The following is a 17,165-nucleotide window of genomic DNA, read 5'->3' as shown; positions in this document are numbered from 1 at the left end:
ATGACTGACACTTTCCCTATAAATCCCATGTAAGCAGCAACTGATCTACTTCTCAAACTCAAAGCAGATGAATCCCTCAAACCTTCTTTCTTAGCCTACATTTCCCTAACCTTCTCCCCACACAGTCTTATCATCACCTCTCTGAAGGTATTTAGCAACATAAATAAGCATGCTATTCAGTCAGAATCAGTCACGTGTGACCACATGAATTGCCTCCTCTTGCACTTTGTACAAGTTCAGAACAACATTTTCTTTTCTCACCTGACATAGAAGAGAGTAGAGAGAAATGAATATTCTTTCTTCAAGTGTAGGTTGCAGAAAAGAAGCTCGAAATTAAATCCCAAAGAGAAAGGAGATGTTCAGCGTGGACAATGAAGGGACTGAAAAGAAATGGGAAGAAAAAAGGTGGACAAAAAAGGAAGTAAGAAAAAAGTAAAAGGAAGAAAAAAGGGTAAGTGTGACATGAGGACAGGAAAGCAGAAAAAAAATCTGCAAATCCACATTTTATACAGCAGTCAAGTAGGATTTTCAGAAGAACAAATAGAACTGACTGAGAGAGGTTACAAAACAAACACAGAAGTTAGTTCTAAAATAATTCACTGTATTTATTTTCTAGAATTTCACCCTATTAGTGATCTACTTTTGACAAGGAAAGGAATCTGCTTGTGACTAAAATCACCATAATGTGTAAATACAGAGAAAACAAACATTAATTTCATTAGCAATATTGGTTTTTGGCTTCAGCTGAATTCAGGTACCAAGCAAGGTTCACAATAACAAATTAGGCTAAACAAACTAAAACAAAAGCTCAGTGTTTCATTGAAGCCTCCCCAAAACATGCTGCTTTTCCCTAAAGCACTCCCATAAAAACAACCTGAGCCCTGATGCGTGATTTATTTTCAGCCTTTACAGAACTAGAGGGACACACAGCCAGGAGTTCCCTACTTTTGTTCCGACTATGCTCTCTTTGTCCTGCCCCTTCATTGCTCTTTACAGAGGGGAAATTTCCAGTTCCAGTTCACAGTTCTGTGCTAATGACACCACAGAATACCTGTGCCCTTAAAAATGCCACTGACCTGGCTCTCGTGACACAAAAACCACACTTTTTTGAGCATCTTCATAAATACACTCATCTAACCAATTAAGACAAAACACACCACTGTTTCTTGGTCCAGTCCAGCCTGAACATCAGAGGATACTTCCTAGCAACTTTAATGTATTTTCTACATTGGAAGGGAAATTTATTTGTTTGTGTTGTAGGTTTCCTCAGAGCTTTTTGTAATAGCATACCTGGATCATTCAGCAGCATTATCAGGTCAAAAGCTGTGTATCCATTTTTTGCACGAAGATTGACATCTGCTCCTTGATTTAACAAATACTTTACAACATTCTTGTTCCTTCAAGGGAAGAAAAAAAGGCATTGAGCATATATAAAAAATAAATAATTACAAAAGAAACCCCCAATACACCATTTTCAACATTTTATAACACTGGTCCTCAACTAGAGATCAGTTTTACCTCTTCTACAACTAATTCAGCACAAATTTGTTCACGAGCTCTTCAGAAGCTCCCATGATTCCCTTGTCAGTCACTGTTTACTTGTTACAAAATTACATTAAATCAACATGCAGAAAGACAACCTTGAAAACCTAACTTGAATAGCCAGCTTCTTAAACTGATACTTTAGTACTGACTGGAATTTGTTGCCAAACACCTTCCCAATGAAAGCCCATAACGCATAGAGCACAAAAGCAGAAGGAGAGACAAAGGTGAGCTCAGTAGTCATATACCATCACTAGTACTTCAACTCAACCTCCTATTCACAACTGGCATATTAAGAAAGTGCAGTGGAAATGACAAATTGACTGAAGATAATTTATAAACTTCAAACAGTACTTCACTTAATTACAGATAAATTATATAGTCGAGAAGGCACATTATCACTTCCTTGAAGAGCTTAAAATGCAAAACCAATCAGCATTAAATGTCAACCAACACAAACACCTTCCAAGAAAAGCTCCTAAAAGATAGCTGCATAAAAGACACCATCCTGTTCCTATTAGCCCCTCTACACTCTCATGCACCTGAATAAACAAGCAGGACTTGGCTTATAATTTAAAAACAATACTTTAATTCAGCCTCCAAAATAACTGAACAGACAACAATGCCAGGAAAAATGTATCTAGTACGAAACTCCTTGTGAGCAACCAACCTTGTATAAAAACAAACTCTGACAGGCATAAGGAACAGGGAGTAAAAACGTTGTCAAGCAGCAACAGGTGACTGCAAATTCTAGTAACTGAAGGCTGACAAATGGATCTCAACAGCTCCACTTCAGAACATCACTTCTTATCATACAGATAAAGCTTTCACTCCCAAGCTCAATCCAGACAAAATCAACCTAAAATGGAGGACTGTTACTCCTCTAATAAAAATTCTACTTTATCCTAACCATAGCTCCTCTGCATACTTCCCATCACTTTTCTTATTTTCCTTAAAACTGTACCATCCCTTCATCCTGCTTTCCAGTCCTGCATCTTGAGGGCACACAGAGACAATCCTTTAGTGTCGCTGGCTCACAAAGAACTTGTCTGCTCCCTCCTTCAAGCCCAAGACCCTCCACACCACTGATGCTCCTCAGGAAAGGTTAACTGAGATTCTGTGGAGATTAAAGATTTCATAGAATCATAGAATCGACTGGATTGGAAAAGACCTCCAAGATCATCAAGTCCAACCCTTGGTCCAACTCCAGTCCCTTTACTAGATCATGGCACTCAGTGCCACATCCAATCTCAGTTTAAAAACCTCCAGGGATGGTGAATCCACCACCTCTCTGGGCAGGCCATTCCAATGCCTGATTACTCTCTCTGGAAAGAATTTTTTTCTGATCTCCAACTTAAATTTCCCCTGGCAGAGCTTGAGCCCATGCCCCCTTGTCCAACTGCTGACTTGCTTTCCAAATGTTATGAAAATTTTCAACTGGTCCATGCCAAGATAAAAGGCTAGGATACAAAGCACAGAATTACACAGTCAAGTATTTATGCACATGAGGTGTCCCAGCCAAAGTGCTCTTGTACCCTTCCAGTGCACCCTAACTCTCTCCCTACTAACTGTTCATCATAGTAAAACTGTACTCAGACAGTGTCAAGTGTATGACAGAGATCACATGTGAAATCCCAAGCAATTGGGATCACATGTGAAGACTGGCAATTTTTTGGGGCCTCACTCTTAAGTTTGTCTACCTACATTTATAAAGGAAACTCCACGAAAACTGAAGACTGAACAAGGGAACATAGGAATGGTTTAAGACTGGAAAATATGGCACGTGGAAGGGCGATTACATTGAAGTTTCACAACTTGGTGGAGGCTCACAACCTTGGCATGGGGGTGTACTATCTTTCACAATACTGAAAACACCAAAGGATGGAAGCTGAAATCTGCACCAAAGCTCCTGGTGCCTGCCTGGAGCACTATGTTCTGAGCACTTATTGAGCAAGCTTCAAGTTCCCAGTACAAGTGTCATGGAAAACCGAGGTCACAAGTCTCTCAACTTTTTGTAAGAGCCTTCTGCTTCCAGAGTCAATATCAAAAAGGGGTTTGTTTTCTACTGGGATGTAAGAATTAAACTTCTGTATTGCTAGACCCAAAGACAGCACATAACTTACCCGTGGTATGTGGCCTGCATTAGTGCTGTCCAGCCATGAACATTATCCTGTTTATCAATATCAGCATTTTTCTCAACAAGGAGCTGAACAAGGGGCAGCTGCCCAGTTACAGCCGCAATCATTAAAGGAGATGCACCATCAGCATTGGTAATATTGACCTGACTTGGGTCTTCACCAACAATCTCTTTAACCAGCTGAAAGTTTCCTGCAAAACAGTGATAAAACACAATCTACAACAGAGAACTGCTTAGCCATTGAATTGTTACGTATTTTTATTTGCCAGCACTGGTCTACATTTATTGGAATTAAAACAGAAAAAATAAAGTACTGAGCAACTGCAACACTAAAGCTAAAATCTGTACTGATCTTTAGTCTTTCATTTAATTAGTACATCTTTTCAGCCTACATAAAATTGTGGCATATGCACAAGGCACTGTATTTTCCTGATTTTCCCTACCTGTCCATTTACAGTGCAATTCCATTACAAGAATTATTTTTCGAAATTAAGAACTAAGCTAGGAAGCTGTACAAACCGCAGCACATCCCACAAGTGAAGACGTAAATAGGGAATATTTCTACTAAATTGTCATAAGATTATGTCATACAAGGAAAACTGATGATGCCTAGATGCCATGATTTGTCCTTCAAAGATCCCTCTTCCATTCCACAGACTGCAATCACAGAACACAACAATTTATACTCAGAATAAGTGGGTACAAAGGCACAGAGATGGCGGAGGAGGCCATCCCTTGCCTTAAGCACATAGAACAATGCCTTATGTCATACTGACCTGTAAGTTCCTCTTACAGAAGTAGCATGTTCTGAAAACCTCTACTGACAGAATGCCAAAACTTCTCAAGGCATTAGTCTATTCCAGTTATCAACTTCCTTATATCCAGAATGATTTAAGTTCTGCCCCCAGTATTTGAACCTAAATCTCCAATGCAAAACAACCTTGCTCCTTGCTCAAGAGTAATACAACAATTGTCATATCTTTAGTTCTTTAAAAGTGAAACTGATGTTCCCATTTCCATGTAAAAGGGCTAGTAGTTACTTGAGTTCCTGTCTAGATTAGGAAAAGCAGTACAAAATATGCTACTGAATATATTTTAACAAGGTTGTATTTTTTTTCCTAAAACTTCAATTAGAAGCAAGCACTTTTAAAAACATGTATGAGGTAGTCTAGGTTATCTTTGAAAGCTTAAGTTCACCCACCTGCCTTATGTTTTTTATACTGTATGGCAAAAGCTTGGAAGAAGTTAAAGGAAAGAAAAGATCTCTTCGACTGTGTGCACCACCATAGAACAGGGGCAGGATCAAGCAAATCATCAACTCTCATGCAAATGGAGATATTCTCTTCTTTATAAAAACCTTCATGGCACGGGCTGCCTTCAACTCAATCACAGGCATGAACTTCTTCATTGGAAAGTCAGACAGAATCCCACACAAACCTTGCAGGCACTTCAGTGTACCACTAACACCCACACACACCACTCAGCTAATTCCTTGGAATGGCAATAATAAAAAAGCACAGAACTACCTTTTTTTGTGTGTCCCCACGTGGTAAAAGGCAGCAGGTGGCTTTTTTAACATAGACCCACATCCCAGACTTTGTTAAACAAAAACCCTGGAACCTACACAGATGCCAGAATTCACTCTGAACCCTGGCCTGGACAGCTCTTAACCTACTGAGTTGCTTTTTTAACAGTGTTGCCATAGCCAAGTTAAAAAAAAATCAAGTACAGTATGCTGACCAGTATTCATTCGGCCTCTCCTCTAATACCACTTCTGATCTAGTACCAACATTTGTAAATCTCAAAAATCACAGGGGTACAAGAACGGAACCTGGACTCTCTAATAATCTAACAGACCTAAGGCTTTCACAGGAAGATATTTTGGTAGCTTATATATGAAGAGATGAAACAGAAAAAGTCTCAGTTTCCCACGTAAGCAAACACACATGCTCTGAAGTTACAATGGCCAGACATAATGGAAGAATTTTTAAGTACTTACCCACTTTCAAAGCATGAAAGACATCAGGTTGCCTCTTTTCTGTATCTGAAAGAAAAATAAATATTTCTATTAGCAATCAATAAAAAGCAAAAGCTATTAAAAATTACATAAAAGTACTATAAAACATATGTTTAGACATACATTTAATAATAACAAAGAAGCCGTTGACAACTTCTTTATTCCCTTTGGAAGAATAACTCACCTGTATGGTTCTCTGTGCAGAACCAAAGCTACAAACTATAATAAAGCACCAGCACAGGCTTTTCAACTTCTATTGTCTATCAGCAAATTGTATTTCGTAACTCTTGTGTTTCCTGCCTGGAAGACTAAAATATCCATTAAAGAACCGTGGTATGGTTCTGTGGTCAGGTGTAATCCTCTGTACAAGAGTGAACACTCAAATAATACAGGACAATTTTGAAAGGTGACTCAAAAGGAGTTTTACAAGCTGTCCCAGTTCCACTTCCCTTGAGTATTGCTGGGTTAATTTCTGAAGGTCACAAAAATAATAAGTGACAATTTATCTACACAGCTTGTTATGTGTGCATTAATAGATAGATCAGCTCCCAGACTACCATCCCCATAATAAGAACTGTATTTATTACAAATTGTTAGATTTTGAGTGAGGGATGATTTCTTTGACATGCCTTCGAAGTGCTTTGAAACTTCTAACATGATATAAGATGCAGAAAAAATAGTGACATATTTTGCACCTTCCACTCAAACCAGAAAAATATACCTCATCTTCCAAAGTATTACTGATAATACAGAATCAATGGGGTAAAAAGATCCTAAGGAAAACAAGGAGATATGATAGACTGTGAGCTCGATTCTGGTGTTTTTATAATACAAAAAAGGTTAATGTTTACAGTTTGACTCCAAAGGAAGTAATTTGAATAAGCTGAACAGAAGCAATTTTTGAAAAGCCAAAAATACCATGAGATACTCTTATGTTAAGACCAAAAAAGAGAGAGAGATGGCTTTGACATTTTCTCCTGGTTCAGAAACTGCTCTAGTAGAAGGAACTGTGTGTATGAGCTTACCACCAGAAAACAGATTTCAAAAGACTACTTTAGGAAAGGCCCAGGCTTCATACTTGGCATGTGCAAAGCCTGGAAGAGAGACAGCCTCAGGTAGCAGATCATGAGAGATGCCAGAAGGAAAGGCTGGTATCTGGTAAGCCAAAGTAAGGACATGGACAGAAGGCAGGCAACACTCAGGCCATTCCACGTAGTTCTGAATATGCTACTAAGAGCAGCCCTGAGAAGAGAGCTGGTTTCTTCTAGAAGGCAACTCATCCCTATCTATGGCAATGGATTCAAGACTCCAGTACTAGGAGGAGACTAAAGCTATGGTCAAAAACCAATGCTGAAATTTGTGTGGAAGCGTAATATTTTTTACTTCCCTCTCTGCCCAAATTAGTTATTTCCCTTCTTCTCATGGAAACCCCACCTCAGCACAGGTGACAGAAACATTAATCTCTTTTAAAGCAAGTCAACTCTTCTCATTTTAACAGTCTTTTTCAATAATTCAAGTTGTATGACCACAGAAGGTTTTCAAGATTCCTCAGGCCAACTCTGTCTGCACATACACTCTGTACATGCAAATACATGGGCAAGTCCTAAAATACTGCACTAGTGAATCCCATGGATGTGTGATACTCTCTGTGTGTTCCTCTCTGTTCCTCAAGAGACTGGTCATAAGCAAACATCTACAGCCAACCAGTTCTGCCTGGCAGTCTGGCTGTATGAAAGCCCTAGAGCTCCAACTTAACATATGTGAAGGAGAGGTTTGGCCCCTGCCCCTGCATTGCTCGACCCGTCAGGAGCTGACAGGCTGGCAAAGTCAAAGTGACCTTGGGGCAGCCAACAAGGTAGTAAACAACCCCAGAGCAGGCAAGCGGGCCAGACCCATTGGCGCCAGGGTCTGATGCTCACTGCGTGAACACCACATGCAAGCTGCCTCCCAGCCAATGGGAGAACCCCTCCATCACGTGAACAAAGATCCTCAGCCTATCCAAAGCCGCCCGGGTTCGCGTGTACCCTTCAAAACCCTATATAAGATGTTTACCCCCTCAATAAAGTTGTCTGACCATTCTTGCTTTTAGCCTTAGCGCATAGTGGTATCTCTATGAGAAAGACGCACATTGCGACTAGAAGCCCAAACCTGGGGTCACGTGGGGGCTGGCCACAGGGACACGGAAAACCCTCTTGCTACGCATCACCCTTTCCCCTACACATATGAGTTAACACCTGATTGAGCTAACACCTTCCCTGAAGCAGAAACCAATGTCTGATTTTTGTCCTTATTTCTTTAAGTACAAGAGTAGCTTCACCTGCAGGAATGACACCAAATGTAAACAAAAATTAACAATTCTGTTGATTGTGGACATGTCCACATGGTAGTGCAATATAAACAAGTAAGATTTAAGTAAGCGTAATTGAGTATCACAACTAGCATAGAGTTTGAAGTGGACCATCCTACCCTGCAAGATTTCTGCCACCATGGGTGGTAGTGCCTGGAAAAGGATCTTTCTAGAATGAACCATATCCTTAGATTTCACAGCAAGCACTCCAAAGCTGGAATCCAGATGCAGCTCTTCCAAACCCTCTTGTCAAGCATCTCCCAGCACTGGTCTGAGTCATAAAGCATGAGTATCTTGAAAAGCATCCCCAAAATAGCCACATATAGAATAAGGTCTCGATCTCTTAAACAACTTACTGACATTCAAATGTCCAACACAGTGTTCAAACTAAACTGATTAATTTGCATTCCCCTCTCTTGCAAGGAAGAGAAGTAAGGGACATGCCGACCTGTTATTTATCCACTTAAATATTTGGTTTTCTTAGAATACACAGTCCACTATCAAAGGACTTTTAGACGGTTTCATACATTTAGAGGGGTAGAAGAAAACATTAAGTTAACCTCATCTGGTTTTCTGCGTGTCACAGGCCTCGTATGCCATACCCAACCAAGACAATCCAATAATGAGTTTTAGAAAGGCATTTAACCTTGATCGCAATGGCTAGAGATTGCACACTTATGTCCCTTCAGGTCTAAGCTGCATCGTAGTGTCTTACTACCTCTTTAAATTCCTTTAACTTTATAAAGTTTTTCCTTTGGCTGTCATAAAAAAGGCCTCCCAGTATTTGACATTCTGTCCTTAACATAGACATTTTATTAACGTCACTTGTCAATCACTTCCTCACAAAACTAGACTGTTTGAACACTTCGGTCTTTTCTGGCAAGTCAGATTTTTTATCTTTTAGGTTTGAGTCTGCAATATTCTTTCTTTGATATCCTATTCTGGTTTTTATGCCACTTCTTTGGGCCGTTTCAAATAGGCTTTTATAATTTTCCTCCTAAATGAGCACCTGGATCACGTGCTTTAAAAGTAAAACGTACCTAAAATATTAAAACATTTTATAACATTTCACATGATTTTTATTGCAGAACAGTAATATCACCCTGCTAACATGGAAAAAATCTGCTGAGGTTGGGCACTCGCACATCACCTGAAGGAGGTGTACCTACTCCAACATTTTGCAAATAGCCTAGCTACGAACTACAAAATTTTGCTCATGTGCAAAATAAAACCTTTAATTTCTAAATACACAATCAAAACTGCAAGACAGTGAAATAAAAAAGTAACACTCCATACCTGACTGAGGTCTGACCGTTGTGAGAGATTCCAAGTAGTCCTTCATATCTTTGTGTTTGAAGCCAACAGAGATTTCAAAAGGTGTTTTATGTAGTACATTCAGGTGGTCAGGATTGGCACCTTTCTCCATAAGCTGCTGTGCTAAGCTCACCTTTCCACTAACAGCTGCCAGCATTAAAGGACTCCAGCCCATTGTCTTCACAGTGTAATTACAATCAGCTCCCCAGTCTAGTAATAGATGTACCACTGCCTCATGTCCATGTTGAGCAGCTGCCATTAGTGGAGTGATATCAGGAAAGTCATCTCTGCTGCTGTTCAGTACATTTGTGCTGAAATGGTCGTAATTGTCTACAAAAGCTCCAGATTCCAGCAACAACTTCACAATGCTGATGTGGCCGCCTCTGGAGGCCATTGTGAGAACACTGGCTCCTAACTTATTCTGTGCATTGAGATCAGCACCATTCTCCAGCAAGAGGTGGGCTACGCTTAGATGTCCAAACCTTGAGAGAAAGAGATTGAAGAATTAACACCTTGGATGGCCAAAACCAACATGCTCCGAACACAGAAAACTTTGTTACTGAATTCGCCTGTAGACTAATACATTAGGAGGGATCATACACACATCACTGAACATGACCGTGATCACTGCGCTGGAGGAGAGGAATCATCAGCTAAGGACTGTAACCTAAACCATTCCACATATACCAGTGACCATGTCCATAAAGCAAAGCACCTATTTAAGAGGATGGTCTGGTCAAAGCATCAATGTGCCAGCCTCATTTTCAGCCCCATGACACCAACTCATAACTTACATGAACCAGGGAGTCACTTTATTTCCAGGGCTGTATCACATTCAAGAATCAAAGCCAATTTGTTTCCCAAGATCTTAATTAAGTACCCTAATTACAACAACTAGAGTAAAAACTGCAGAGTCAATGCTAAAGAAAAAAAAAACAGTTTATGAATTGGATAGCTAGTCCTCTTTTCCAGTTCTGAACCATGAATGAACCTCCACAACAGAAGACAGGCATGTGCCCATTAAACTCAGAGATGAACATGCCCAGTGGTCATAGCTGTTGTAAAGTAAGCTGAACTTCCCTCAATGCCAAGGGGACCAGAGAGAGAGAAATGGTCCTATTAGAATAGTGGGACAACTGTCTGTGTGATTGGCCTTCCCTAAAACAATCAATGGAAAATATTCTGCTCCCAAGTCAGCCAGGCCGGCATGAGGGAAGTGTCTATACAGCTCAGCTCAACACACAATACCAAAACTGAGCAACCACCAAAATTAATTTTGAAGAGAGCAAGGGACTTGAACTGGCTTCCAGCCACATCCTCATCCCTCGTAACTGGGGATATCTGGTGTGTGAATTGCCACACACAGGCAATTCACAGGGCAGGCTGCTGTAACAACCACAAATTTTCAGCTAGAATGCAAAAAAAAAAATTATTTCTGTTAACTCACAAACCAGGGGATCCCCAAAACAATGTATGGGCAGAGGTACATAAGCAGAGATGCAGGCATCATATCATTCCATGCTAGAGGATCACTGACCTGCTGTTCACACAGGCATATCAAGAGTTATTCTCAGCTGCAAGGTCAACTTGAGAGATTTACAATCCTCCTGACAATCTTCTGGTTTTTACCCATTCCTGCCAACACCCAGCATCGTGATGATGTGCACAGAGGGTCTGGTAACGGGTGTGCTGTTTGTCCTATGGTTCGACTGTTGGAGCTGCTATGTCAGGCTTGTGCTATGATTGCAGGATTGTTGTATCACTGGGCTAAATTAACACCCTGTGTAACATCAAGTATACTCCAACAAAGAAAACTGGAATTAAATCATTAAACCCTCTGTGCGCAGAATATCTTCAAGAATGTGGTCAGAGTACTGAACTCTGATAGCTGTTTTATCAGTAACCCAGCTTCAAAATGACTTGACTATCAGACACTTTGGTAGTTTGTCAGTAAGCAAAATACAATTGTGCAAACCATACACCCCCAGCTAGTTCACTGTGAGAAAACAGAAACCCTTTACTGCTCCTCAGCAGAGGAATCCCACATTTTAATGAACGTAACACTTTGACAAGATGTGTGCATTGCGCTCTTGTGGCAGACATCATTCATTACTGGATGCTTGTGCAGTGCTTGTAACACAATTCAACTTTGACACTAAATGCAGTCCTTGTATTCTGCAGCAGAGCACATGGTAGTTGAGGAAATCCCAAAGAATGCTACTAAACCACTAAAAGCAAACATGAGACCAAAAGTCCTTAGTTTCTGTTCAGAAAGAAGGATGCCTCCAGGGCACACACTACTAGTCCCTAGGTCTATCCTGGTAGCCTTCACTTCATCACCTCAGTAGAGATGGTACACAGGATTAATTTTATGCATATTTGCTATCTCCTGTGTAATTTCAATAAGACTAACGGCAGCCAGAAAATAAAACACCTACAGAATCTGAAACTTACCTTGGTTTCAAACCTACCTTGGAAACAAACACTGTTTCCTTTTTGGTTATCCATTAAAAAAAAATGTTCTTCCACTTTATGCTTTCTACAAAGGTTTCAGTAATACATACAATACTTTTCAAATATCAGCAAGTAACTTCCTGAAATCAGTGAGAGGGTTCTAGTGATTTGACTTTATTGCTTTTAGAGAATGAGCGTATGGTTTTCATTAATGGGAAAAAATCTAAGACTGTTTCTGCAACGTTTTTTAACCTTCATAAAATAACAAAATTGTTTAACCTTGTCTTCCTTGTTCTTGCTGGGAAACCAGATGTGTGACTCATTCTTTGGGAACTTCCTATGGCCACTAATTGAAAAGAGAAATGTTGAAACAGATTCTTTTCTTCCAAGTATTCAAATGCTATGAAACAAACAACAAAAAACCCAACCAACCAACCCCCCCTTGCTACCCCCTAAAAAAACCCAAAACAAAAACTCCAAAACATTTCTCCTCTCAATTATGCATTCAGTTATTATAGGAAAGCATTACTCTCTAACCCTGCAAAACAAGACTCTGAGAGCCCAAAACATACTTGTAAGTGTCAAGGTAAGCACTAACACCCACACTGGCAACTCGGGGACCTCACACAGCCCAGCAGTGAGTTACACAGAGCACAGCATCACCGATGCAGAAAACAACCCAGTTTTGTCATTAGAAACCCTCAGCAATGATTTTCCATATACTTTAGCAAACCACTTAGGAAAACATGGGAAAGTCAAGTAAAATCAACTGGTTTTGTTTGCTTCAGTATGCTTGACGTCAGACATGACTTTTCAACAAGAGCTAAGACACACATGTAAAAAAAAATTAGAAAATTAAGTAAGGGTATGTGCATATTCTATCACTGAAGGAAAGCGGGAAGGAAGCAGTGTTTTCGTGTTCAGGTTACCTCTGACTGCAATTCTGCACTGGCTTTACCCAAGAAACAGCGTTCACTGCTTCAATCACCACATCCTTAATATGAACAGATAAAACCTAATGCCCCAGCGTAACACTTACCCAGATCTACATTCGACAAACCCTCCTCACTCCCCGCCGCCGCCAGGGCGAGGAGGAGGTGATCGCCCGGATCCTGCCGGGATAACCCGGGATACACCGGCCACGACCGCCCGCGGGGTCCAACATGGCGCCCGCCCTCTCTGCCACACACTTGACCAGCCTGGAGCTCCCCGGCGCCCTCCCCCGGCCCAGGATCTGGAGGGCAAGAGAACCGAGCGCCCGCGGCAGCCCCGGGGCCGGGAAGGCTGAGCCTCGGTGGCCCTCCCTCTCTTCCCCGTCCCAGGGCTGCCGCCGATCGGGCCGGTGCCCTGCGGCGAGGCGGGACAGCGGCCGGAGACCCCTCTCGGCCCCGATCCCTCCCTCCCGTACCTGGCCGCTTGCATGAGGGGGCTCCATCCGTAGTGATTCCTGCTCTGTACCGAGGCGCCCTTCCGCAGCAGGCACCGCACCAGCGGCTCGTGCCCCCCCGCCGCGGCGAACTGCAACCCCGTGTTCCCGGCCTCGTCCGTGCAGTCCACGGGCACGGCGGCGGGCGGCGGGGCCGACACTTCGCCGCGGGGCTCGGCCGGCGCCTCCTCGGAGCCGCAGGAGGAGGAGGGGGCCGCCGGGCCGGCGGTGCCGGGGCCGCCGCCGGGCAGCCCCAGGAGGCGTCGGGCAGTCTCACAGTCCCCCTGCTCGCAGGCGCGGAGGAAGAGCTGCACCTGGGGGGGCACCCCACTCTCCCCCATGGGCAGCGCCGCCGAGCCCCGCGCAGCTCGGCCGCCCGCGCCCGCGCCCGCCCCCGCCGGGGAGGCAGCGGGAGGAGGGGACTGCGCCGGCGGGAGGAGGGAGGCCGGCTTGGGGCGGCCGTATCGCTCCGGCTGCTCTGGCACGGCGCGGACAGCGAGCCGGGCTGGGCTGCCCTCCGCGGAGCCAGCGAGCGGCTTCCGCGCCTGGGCCCGGGTCCCCGGCGCCTCCCCTGTCCCGCTACCCACCCCACCTTGCCCCGCAGCTCCTGCCCCGTGCCCCAGCGGGCTCTGTCATCGGGGCTGCAACCGCTTTCCCCACCGTGGCTGGTTGCTACACAAGCGATTCCCCCCGGGGTCATGGCAGCAAGCCTTCACTACGGGCTTTATTCGCTCTCACCTGACATAACAATCCCTTTTCCTTGCTTCACATCGTGACCTCTACAGCTTGGTACGGTCCTTCTGTCAGTCACACTCCGTTTACGTGATACTTCAGCCTTTACTTGCACCTTCCTGCTTTTTGCATCCTTCAGCTCCAAACCACTCTCTCCCTTCTGAGAGGGCCATGCTCTCTTGTGCTGAGATGCAGGATTCAAAGATCAGTCTTTTCTAAAAGAATACCTACATTTCCAGGCTCCTGATAGCGCTGATTAGTCTTCCAGTTTAAAAACTTTGAGCATAGAATTTGGATTTCTTTCGTATCTTCTCTTTAGCATCAGCCTCCCAGGTAACATGAAATATTTTCCAGATTGTACTGGTTTACAGAATGTAAAGCAAGGGGAAAAAAATAAAGCCAACTCTTTAATTTAGTCACTGAAGAATATCACATCGTGTCCCTTAAAGTTCAGGCAGGTAATTTTCTACGAAAATCAGTGACTTCAATGGCAGAACAGGGCACTTATCATGATGGACCGTTTGGGGATGAGAAGACTAGGAAAGCTTATGGACAGCTAAACCCACCAAATGCCACTAAAATGAAGCAATCCCCTGTTTTTAGGCATGGCATCCTTATCTTCCAAGTTACACAGCTTTTTGACTCTGATCCACTTGTGAATCAGATTGCCACACCATCATGACAAAGGGACAAACAAGTTACACTTGGAGACAGTCTACAGCCAACAAGAGTCCTGGCTGAAGTTATGGCCACCTTTCCTTGGGAAAGTACCATTCACAGCAAAGGAAAAAAAATTGCACATTTATCATTACACAAGTAATAGAACAAATTCCTGTGTGAACTCATGTAGAATATTTAAATATGTACCGTATGCACTTAAATAATTTCCTTAAAAGTAGGGAGGCTTACTGTGGCCATCTTCAGAGGGAACATGCATGCCTAGATAGAATTCTGGTCCAGCCGATACAGCCATTCTTAGATTATGATAGTATGAGGAGTTTTCTATTAACAATAAAGCTGGATAGTGCAATTCACTTTGTATAACATTTCAGAGTTTGGAAGAAGGGAATGACAAGAAAGATTAATGCAATACATTATTCATGGTTGAAGAAAACTGGACCATACTTACCATGTCAAAGTGCATGCTTGGATATAGTCAAATTAGTGACAGAATCACTTCAGTTATCTTTGAGATAAGCTAATGAACAGATTTGTGTTACCTAGCTGATGATTACATGATCAATTTCTACCAATGGTTTGAAACTCCAAAAATGAATATCATGAATATAATTAGGAACCTAACAGCAAAAGATGCAATTCTTATTTTAATAGGCTTATAAGTAAGCAATAGGAAATATTCGCTGGGATTTACAAAATGAGAGAGGAAATTGTTAATGCTAAATTCTGCTGATGTTATCTGATGGTCATTGCTACCTTCAGCTGGTATCCCAGGCATTTATAATGGTAAGATGACTAGTGATTTCTGTCAATGAATGAGAATCAAGGCATGGAAAAAATAATCAGATCTCTTCTTAAATTAATAAAGTGTTATCAAATATTGTCATGGATGATGCAGTACCGAGCCCTCCTGAAACTGCAGGACTTGATTTCTTCACCAATGAAAGAACAACCCAAGCCTTTCAAACTGTTCATTAGCATAAGATGATGGAGAAAGCTTAATTTAGAAGATCCCAGGATATGCAGAGTTCAAAGGGACCCACAAGGATCATAAAAATCCTACTCCTGGCCTTCCACAGCACCATCCCCAAGAGTCACACCATGTGCCTGAGAGTATTGTCCAAACACTTCTTGAACTCTCTCAGCCTTGGTGCTGTGACCACTTCCCTGGGGAGCCTGTTCCAGTGCCCAACCACCCTCTGGGCGAAAAACCTTCTTTTAATTTCCAACCTAATCCTCAGGCCATTCCCTCAGGTCCTGTCTCTGGTCACCACAGAGAAGAGATCAGTGCCTACCCCTCCTCTTCCCCTCATGAACAAGTTGTAACTGCAATGAGGTCTCCCCTCAGTCTCCTCTTTTCCAGGCTGAACAGACCAAGTGACCTCAGCTACTCCTGATACAGTTTCACCTCAAGACCCTTCACTACCATCGTTACCCTCCTTTTGTTGCTCTCTAAGAGCTTAATATCTTTCTTATATTGTGGAGACCAAAACTGCACAACAGTATTCAAGGTGAGGCTGCACCAGTACAGAATATACAGGATAATACAGATAATGCAGTTCATACAGAATGAAACAAAACCAAGATACCCAAGTGCAGATTGTACATTAGTTGTTCAGATGCTTTGTCCAAACTGCCTCTTGTTTGTCCAGTCAATAAAAAATGTACTGCTTTTGACAAGAAATTCTTTCAGATCAATTTTGTGCTAATTTGTATAGGTCAGTGTTGGATTGCTCTGAGGTTGAAATAATTTAAAATGACAGAAAAAAACCTTGATGAATTAATAAATTAGTTTAAAATAAAGTAGATGAGAAAAGTGCAGGGAGCAGAACAGTCCTACAAAAAAGTCCAGAACAGATGAGGCATGAGCAAACGTGAGTTCAATATTAGTGAAACTTCTCTAACATAAGTTTTCACTACTAATGATATCATCTGGAGTACGATCATATGGCACCTTCAGGATGACTGAGTGATCAGACCCAGCCAGCATGGATTTAGGACGGGCAGGTCCTGCCTGACCAAAGTGATCTCCTTTTATGAGAAGGTGGATGAGGGGAAGGCTGATGATGTAGACTTCAGCAAAGCTTTGACACCATCTCCCATAGCATATCCCTGGAAAAGCAGGCAGCCCATGGCATAGACAGGTGCACTCATCTCTGGATTAAGGACTAGCTGGATGAGGGATGATGAATGATGCTTCATTCCAGTTGGCATCTGGTCACTAGTGGTGCCCCCTAGGCATCAATGTTGGGCCCAATCCTGTTTAATATCTTTATTGATGATTTGCATGAGGGGATTGAGTCTAACATTAGCAAGTTTGCAGACGACACCAAGTTGGGGGGAGTGTCCATCTGCTGGAGGGTAGGAGGACTCTACAGAGGGACCTCGACAGGCTAGGCAGATGGGCCAAATTCGACAGTGTGAAGTTCAACAAGGCCAAGTACCAGGTCCTCCACTTTGGCCACAACAACCCCATGGAGCACTACAGGTTATGGCCAGAGCAGCTGTGCAGTGGCCA

At 42.6% G+C, this 17,165-nt stretch overlaps 1 protein-coding gene across 3 annotated transcripts in view; it reads right to left on the bottom strand.

Annotated features, from left to right (window-relative positions):
- The window catches only part of ANKS6 (ankyrin repeat and sterile alpha motif domain containing 6), a 37,716-nt gene extending 24,073 nt beyond the window's left edge, over positions 1-13,643 (bottom strand). For 2 of the 3 annotated variants that reach the window (XM_071553528.1, XM_071553529.1), the window contains exons 1-5: positions 13,220-13,643; positions 9,340-9,839; positions 5,679-5,723; positions 3,666-3,870; positions 1,291-1,397 (exon numbers count right to left, since the gene is read on the bottom strand). In XM_071553528.1, the coding sequence (XP_071409629.1) occupies positions 1,291-1,397; positions 3,666-3,870; positions 5,679-5,723; positions 9,340-9,839; positions 13,220-13,578 (1,216 nt within the window). In that variant the 5' untranslated portion in view covers positions 13,579-13,643. Of the gene's footprint in view, positions 1-1,290; positions 1,398-3,665; positions 3,871-5,678; positions 5,724-9,339; positions 9,840-12,850; positions 13,021-13,219 lie in introns of those variants that run through there. The other variant, XM_071553530.1, reaches the window with a different exon arrangement.
- Between the last annotated feature and the right edge of the window lie 3,522 nt (positions 13,644-17,165).

The sequence above is a fragment of the Pithys albifrons genome, chromosome 4 (assembly GCF_047495875.1).
Source record: "Pithys albifrons albifrons isolate INPA30051 chromosome 4, PitAlb_v1, whole genome shotgun sequence".
Classification (NCBI taxonomy): domain Eukaryota; kingdom Metazoa; phylum Chordata; class Aves; order Passeriformes; family Thamnophilidae; genus Pithys; species Pithys albifrons.
Note: the sequence above shows the minus strand (reverse complement) of the source record. Positions and strands in the feature narration are given on the sequence as shown.